We start from the raw sequence: 8,022 nt of genomic DNA on the forward strand, positions 1-8,022 counted from the left end.
GCTTGAAAGACCGAAATATGGCTAACTTGGGAGCAAGATGCTATAAATTACAATGTATAGAATTGTAGAAAAGAAAATTAGATTCCCCTGATGGTGGTAAAAGTATGTCTATTTATAGAGCTAAATCTAAGTAACTAGTCTCCTTGAATTAAAGGTCCATTATGAGCATTTACTCAATCCATCCATTACTTTTGGAAGACTTGTAACAGCTATGTAAATGCTGGAATTCCGTAACTGATGAGTTAATTCCATAACTGATGAATTAATTCTGTAATTAATGAGTCAATCTCGTGCCTGTTGAGTCAATCTCGTGCCTGTTGAGTCAATCTCGTGCCTGTTGAATCAATCTCGCAATTGATTGCCTTGTTCTGACCGTTATAATCATTTATTGCATTTATTAATAATTGATTTGTAACTGATGGTGTAATGATGGTAAATCCCATATAATTCGGGATTAATTTATGCCTTCCTCATTTGTAATTATGAGATATTCTCTCGCGCCTGATCTGGGTTATTTCATGATAATCAGTTTCGGGGCTAACAAGCACGATATGAGTATGTTCGGTCCCGAGGTGTTTCACCTATCATCTTTATATGTCATTCTTCACTTTTCTTCAAACTTTACTGACACATGTCGTTATTTAATAGACCTACATGACGAGTCTAATTTTCACTAATACACTTTTACCACGACCACTGCATTTCTACTTAGGTACTTCTAGCCTAATCCCATTTCAACGAGAGACGTGGATATGAAAAATTATATCTTTGGGTGTTTTTAAATTCATCCTTGCACAATTTTAAATACTCCGCTTCTTCTTGAGACTAATTTCGGGGAAAAAAATTAGGTTAAGACCTGATGAGATCAGGGGCGGATTTAGGGGACGGTTCCGAATCTCCCTCTCCGGAAAATTACACTTTATATATGACAAAATTCAGTTTGTATATATTATATTTTAAATTCTCTTGACACGACCAAAAGTATAGCTAAGGAGTCAGGTTCAAAATCTTTGTTAGGTTGCTAGTTCAACTCCCACTAATCATAGTTTCTTCAAATTTTTTTGAACTTTTTTTGTTTTTTGAACTGCTTTAGTTTTTTTCAAACTTTTTTCTTTTTTGAACTCACTTAGCGGAAGTTCCTGCATCCGCCACTGGATGAGATCTCTTGGTTCTATTTTGGTTGTTTATAGGATGGGAAGAGTAAGGGTCAACATGAGGAAATTGGAGAGCAGTAGTAACCGGCAAGTTACCTATTGCAAACGAAGGTCTGGAATCTTGAAGAAAGCCGAGGAGATTTCAGTGTTGTGACATCGACATTATCCTTATGTTTTCTCCGACTGGAAAACCAACGCTATTTCAAGGCGAACGAAGGTACTTGCAATCTTGCCCAGCATTTGCATTTCTTGAATATACCATTAACATTTCAGCAGTGACCATTGTAGTTTCTTTCGTGTGTAACTTTTATTAAGTTAAATTTAATTGACACACTTTACTTATTAGTCTGTTCAAAAAAGAATAATATATTTTATATTTGAAAATAATTTAATTTTAAACTTTTTATTTTACCCGTCGTAGCTTAGCCTGAATGAAAAGCTTATAGTCATACAAATGGCACGACTATAAATTGAATTTGAAACTGGGGAGTTGTAGTATGTCATTATCCTAATTGGTTAGAGTCACGTGGGTTGATTGAAAATCACGTGCAATTAGATTAGTACTTTAGGTTTAATTTCGTGTAAATTTGCATTTTAGTTTCATTGAGGACCACTGTGATTGTACTTTGAGGTGAAATCCGTGGAATTTCATTTATGTAATGATCTACGAGGTTAGGATTGTTACATAGTACTAGCTCTGTTACAGTTTATGTGAACCTATTTTTTTTTTTCGTCCGTTCCAAAAAGAATGACTCCTTTCTAAATTTGATAACAATTTAGCTTAAACTTACAATTCTACCCTTAATGTGAAGTTTTTATAACCACACAAATATTCTGGCACCCTTTTAACTTGTTTAGAATCACAAATTTCAAAAAAAATTATTTTTTCTTAAATTCCGTGTCCAGTCAAACAGGTTCACATAAATTGGAACGGATTGGGTATCACTGATCTTTTCATTGGAGGATGTGACACAACAGGTTTCCTTATTGCCTATTGGTGACTGTACTCTATCTTTGGCAAGCTCCCAAACTTCTAGCATCGTGCACAGGGCATGTGAAGGTCAAATTGAGCGATGTTCTCATTTTAAAGTACCTGGTATGAAGAGTCTTTACTCATCTAGAAGATGATCTTCTAACTAGATGTAACTGAGTGACATCTATTTTCAAAGTGCAGAAGGAAGTCTTTTAATTGCTATTTTCTACTACTAGCCTTTAATCACAGTTAATCTTGTGTGGTGATTTAGTTATTGTGTTCTATTGTTCGTCACTAGCTAATCGCAGGTTCTTCATCATTTATGGTGAACTATAGGATTATTCATTCTCTAATATCTGTTGCATGTCTTGAGCAATTTTGATGAAATAATTGCAAAATTTGCTCAATTGACTCCTCAAGAAAGGGCAAAAAGGTACAAAAGACAGTCTTGCCTATTTGGATTAGTCTCATCTACGAGTAAGATATAGAGGCTAAATGACCAGTTTTCTGTTAATCTTGAACTTAAAACAGGAAGTTGGAGAGCCTTGAAGTAAGTTTGATATTCATCACCAATCTGATTCTTCCGCTTTCTCTGGTTTGTTTTTATTTCTTAGTCCAGTTGAATGTAATCACAATGTTAATGGTTACATTATAGACATTAAGGAAGACTTTCAAGAAGCTTGACCACGATGTAGGTGTGCAAGAGTTTCTAGATGCTAGGTAAGTAGCGTTAATCAATTTGAGGATATTTTCTTTCAACTTTGTACCTATCGAAAAGAGTGGTTCTCGTTTACAAGTTTGTGAAGTATCATGTTAACAATTTCCTTGTCTTTTCCCCCTTTTTTCTTTCTGTTGCAGTGATCCATCAGTTGAGGTATGCAGTTTTTTCCTCTGTCAACACCATTTTGGCTCAGTTGTAAAACTTAACTCAAGTCGTGGATAATTTTTCTTAATAATTGGTGCTGACAGGAATTGCACAACCAAGTGAAAGTCTTGCAATCTCGGCTTACAGATGTAGAAAAGAGACTCAGGTATAGTTTTGCATTCCTTTGTTTTTCCTTTTTCATTTTTGGTGTTCAAATGTTGCCATAAATTCACCTCCTTATCTGAGTGCGAATGCCAAGCGCGAGTGCTGAGTGACTGGGAGGATTGAGCGACTGTGAGCGACTGAGTGACTGTGAGGATAGAGTGATTGGGAGGACCGAGTGCATTGATACTCTGACAGTATGCACATGGATTTATCACCGCATTGCATTACAATTGGCATGCATACTTGACATACATGCATAGAAACTGCTGAAATATTTTAAGCATGGCACTTCAGACAGTAGCAAACATTTTGAATCTTTAGAAACTTCCCTGTATAGTTATTCCAAAGTTCCTAGTTCAGCTCTAAACTAGAATTAGCTTTGCAGTGGTAGAAAGCTTATTCGTTGCAAACGAAAACATGTCCATTGATAGTTGTCATTCAGATCACCTCAAAAGTTGTAATCATATGGAACCATCAACAAAATAAGTTGTATATTTTTATCTTATTGAGGCCTACTGACAGATAACATGTGTTGTCATTCCTCCATCTATGTTTGGGAGGATGACTAATAGCCCGTTTGGCCGAGCTGCAAAAATCAGCTTATTTTGAGAAGTGTTTTTTTCTCAAAAGTGCTTTTGGTGAGAAGCAGTTTGTGTTTGGCTAATTAGTTTGAAAAGCACTTCTGAGCAGCAATTAGTGTTTGGCCAAGCTTTAAAAAACTGCTTCTAAGTGTATTTTTCTCAAAAGTGCTTCTCAAAAAAGTGCTTTTGGAGAGAAGCTACTTTTTTCTGCTTCTCCAAAACTGTTTCTGCTTCTCCTCAAAAGCACTTTTTTTTCCTTCTAGAAGCTTGGCCAAACACCTTAATTTTTGGCCAAAAGTGCTTTTGGCCAAAAAAAAGTTTGGCCAAACAGGCTATAATTGTAATTTCCATTTGCGTTTTGAATGTATTTGAAGAAACTTTTTGAGGAATATCTAATCAATTTTCTCGTTTGGACACTTTTATTGGATATGTATAATTGCGTTTTCCTTGATTATAGGCCCAATGATAACATTTTGTACGATTATCGGCACATCAGTTGCTTTAATCTTAATCCGCATATGCTGCTTCAGTGATTGAGTTAATATGCAGTTGGAATTGGATCGTATGGGTTAAATGACTAATGCCATCATTCATATTTAATTGACCTCACTCCTCTGCATGGTTGTAGCTGGTGGGGTAATTCTGATAAGATAAATAAGGTGGAACATCTTACGCAGATGGAGTGCGAACTAAGGGAGTCGCTTAATGCAGTTCATGTTCGGAAGGTAATATATGGAATATTTCCAAAAGCTGGATTAATACTGAAGTATTTGGTTTGGTGGTAATTGGTGATCATAGTGCAGCAACAAATTTTTAGGAAACAGTCATACTATTGATGAACTATATTCTTTGCCTCGATATGGATTTTGGGGGACTTAGGGACTGCTCTTCCTCTTGCCCTTCCTCCCCTTGTTCTTTTGTTTCTGTTTTAGTCTCCTGCTTTTGCTGTTAGGGAAAAGCAGTGTAAAGTGTATAAATAGCTGAATGGTTTTGCACTTGAATTTCGTATAACAGCTCCAGAGCATGACGCATTTGCATCTTCCAATGGGCAGTAGACAAGAGGAGCAGACCCTGACATGTCATCCGGCAAATAACAGCCAGAACATGCCATTCCCCGAGGCACCAAACTTTCTAACACAAGGGTGAGTATTAGACTCTATTTGTTCACCATCTTTACTTCATTCCCCTTTTACAACCTTATTATCATTTCACCCTTGAAGTTGCTGGATTTTGGTAATTGCTGTCCTAAAAATCATATTTTTACTTCCATGTCTAATTTGTTTACCAGTTACCATGCCTGGAACAGCTTTAGCAATGATCTTACTATCAAATTGATGACCATTGTTTCTCCGTAGAGATTTGGGGTGCTCCGGAGATACATCTGTTGCAGAATGTTCTCATGTTTTGGACTCTGGAAAAGAACTGGAACTAGATGCCACTGCTTTGGATGATTTAAATAGTATAGCATGCTTGAGACAGCAGCTAAGTGAGCCATATTCGTACTATCCTTACGATAATCTTAATCTGCTGGAAAGGAAAAGTTTGGATCCTCAGAGTGAGGTAGATTTGAGAGGGTATTTGATGGATTATGAAACTCAAAGAAATTTTAATCTGCCTAGATCTTTGGGTTCTGGCAATAATTCCTGGGATAGTGCAGCTGGTGCCTCTGCAGCTCCAGTTTTGGATGAAAAATCATATCCCCAGGTAATTTTACCACCATCCTTTTTCAGTTAATTTCTCAACCGTGTGTGAAAGTTAGTTACTGGAGTAATGATGTTTAATTGCTCCATCTTACAGATGGAATTTTTCTGCTCCATGCATGTGTGCTTCTCTGTGATAGTTTTTCTTTTTCTTTTTCTCTCCGTGATAATTGAATATGCTAATGCAAGTTTTTATATTAATCCACCAAATCAACCACCGTCTCCAAATATATACGCTCATGTAATTGCTCTTCCTTGATCTAACATGTCTTACTCCGTCTCATTTAGTTTTTGGATTCTTTTTGCTGCAGCAAGAGAAGCGTTCAGAGTGATTGAACACTTGAGACACTTTGCACTACTTGTGTTTCCTAGCGACTAACAGAACTTTTCATTATACAATAATCTGTGATCGGTGGTTTGAAGGTCACTTTTATGTTGGAATGGTTGTTGATAGGTAATTATGTTCACAAATGATTATAGTTTTTTGCGTAGCAAACCCCGACACCAGGCATGATCAAGGTATTGGTCAGCACAAGTAGAATAAGAACTTGCTCGTGTATGAGATCTGAGACTAAGACCAATTTCACTTTGCTTCAATAAATTTCTGGGATTTCTTTTGCAATTGAGATGCATAAGTTGAACTACTAAAAGAAAGCTTTCCCTTTACCAAATCCAAGTCTAGATAAGCGTCTCGAATTAGCTAAAGGGGGCTTTTCTTCCACTTTATATACTGACGATAGGGTGGAAATAACACGAATAAGACTTGCAATTTAAAATGCCCTGTACATTAAAGGTTCCTTGTTTACCACAAAGCTCTATTCTTGATCAAAAACCATAACATGGTTACAAGGGTAACAATATATTCAATCCAGTTTCCATGAGGTTTTCTAGTTGCCGAGTGTTTGGACAATGGTGTTGTGCCATGGGTCGGAGAGGTGTTGCAGAAGGTTGTCAAAAGGTCCCTTTCCTACTACATTGTGCTGCACTATGAATCCCAAAAATGCCAACATTGCCAATCTCCCTGCATATTATCCATGTGAAAGTTAGTGATGTTACTATTATAGTAGATAAAGTTTAGTATTAATGTGAAAAAATTAGTTATGGTATTTTATTGTTACAGTGGATCAAGTTTAGTGATCGTACATGAAATATAACAGGGTTGTGGTAGTTGGACTTACCATTAGCAATTTCCTTTTCTTTGGCCTCAGCAGTTGGTGCAAAGTTGAGTGGGTTGAAAATACCACCAGGGTATCCAACTTCGTTAGGAGGCAAGCTGTAGTTCTTGAAGATGGGGTCTTGGTTAACACTTCCTGGGTTCTTGATGTCTTGCCACCTTCTGATCTCGACGTAGTGGAACAAGATGAACTCGATCACGAACAGGGTGGATGAAGATGCAAAGTACTCTTCTTTTCCAGCATCATACCATTTGGGCACGTTAAGGATTCCAATGTTAGTGAAAACCTCAGGCAGCAGCATCCCAGCAACACCCAACATAGCCCAACGACCGTTCACCAGTTCAGCCTGGACGAACCATTTCAAGTTCTCTGGGTCCTCAGCAAGTCCCAATGGATCAAAACCATTGTCTCCTGGGAGACTAAGACAAGCAAGCATTCGAGTATTAGAACAAGGCTAAAAACCATTAGTAAAAGTATGCTCTTTGTAATAGCTTAAGTTTTCGGATGAGGTAGTCACACAATTCAATATGATATCGAGCAGACCTAGTCCTGTGATTAAGTCTTACCGCCACCGAATATTTTTTTTATTTAAAAAAACAACATACTTGGCTCATGAAAAAGAATCAAGACTACACGCATAATTATTTAAGTTTTTAGAAAACAACTGGATAACCCAATTATAAAGGCAACAAAAAAATATGATCTTGAATGTATGTACCTGCCATCAAGATAAGTAGGAGAGGCTAAGCCTGGAAGCCATTGACCTTTCTTGGCTTCAACCTTGAATGAGTTGTAAGATGAAGAAGTCAAGGGCTTAAAAGAGACCTCTCTGTTTAATTTACCAGATGATCCAGTGAGAAATCTGGTTTTTGAGGCACATGGCCGGAAAATGGCAGCTGAAGCTTGTGTTGTAACTGTTGCCATTTTCCCACTTCAAAAAAAAAAATATGTTGTTGGTGATGTTGGGAGGTACCAAGAAAAATGGCAATGGAGTTAAGGTGAGTTAAACTTTGTATCTTTTGTTTATGCATTTGTACTGCCATTTCAAAGGTATAGTTGTGGCTCTAGTTCAATCTTGAACAGTGCCAAGTGGGACAACAAGATTTTTAGGAATTCAACGGCTGGATTGGGTTGTGAATTTCATAGTAGCCAATAAGAAGAAATGAATCTTATCCTTATCTCTGCTTCCATATCCTCAAATCTGTTTCTTTGTTTCTGTTGGTTTTAGAAGATGATGGGGGTCCCAAAAATTGCCACATAGGACGAGAGAGGATTTTGCCATGTGGAAGAATTTCATATCCAATGAGGATGTGACAATTGGTTGACTCAAAGTTAGTCCTGGCAAAAGATATCTAACTAGGAGATTTCAGGAGATGATGAGATCTAGTGAGTAGTCACTGTTGGGTTAC

General features: G+C 37.1%; 2 protein-coding genes across 3 annotated transcripts; one reads left to right on the forward strand and one right to left on the reverse strand.

The window, feature by feature from the left end:
- Window positions 1-719: 719 nt before the first annotated feature.
- LOC107774934 (agamous-like MADS-box protein AGL65) lies at window positions 720-6,460 on the forward strand. 2 transcript variants are annotated; one of them, XM_075256661.1, is made up of 10 exons: window positions 720-1,017; window positions 1,191-1,371; window positions 2,133-2,250; window positions 2,783-2,847; window positions 2,986-3,001; window positions 3,097-3,158; window positions 4,367-4,463; window positions 4,753-4,880; window positions 5,094-5,442; window positions 5,750-6,460. In XM_075256661.1, exons 2-10 carry the CDS (start codon window positions 1,325-1,327, stop codon window positions 5,768-5,770), a joined length of 903 nt encoding a protein of 300 aa, XP_075112762.1. In that variant the 5' UTR covers window positions 720-1,017; window positions 1,191-1,324; the 3' UTR covers window positions 5,771-6,460. The 2 variants fall into 2 exon arrangements, with proteins under 2 accessions (XP_075112762.1, XP_075112761.1); XM_075256660.1 differs by having other exon boundaries at window positions 720-1,371.
- On the reverse strand, window positions 6,187-7,651 carry LOC107774933 (chlorophyll a-b binding protein P4, chloroplastic). Its single transcript, XM_016594598.2, has 3 exons — window positions 7,332-7,651; window positions 6,617-7,032; window positions 6,187-6,459 (listed from the first exon to the last, which is right to left on the reverse strand). Exons 1-3 carry the CDS (start codon window positions 7,535-7,537, stop codon window positions 6,326-6,328), a joined length of 756 nt encoding a protein of 251 aa, XP_016450084.1. The 5' UTR covers window positions 7,538-7,651; the 3' UTR covers window positions 6,187-6,325.
- Between the last annotated feature and the right edge of the window lie 371 nt (window positions 7,652-8,022).

This window comes from Nicotiana tabacum, chromosome 6 (assembly GCF_000715075.1).
Source record: "Nicotiana tabacum cultivar K326 chromosome 6, ASM71507v2, whole genome shotgun sequence".
NCBI lineage: Eukaryota > Viridiplantae > Streptophyta > Magnoliopsida > Solanales > Solanaceae > Nicotiana > Nicotiana tabacum.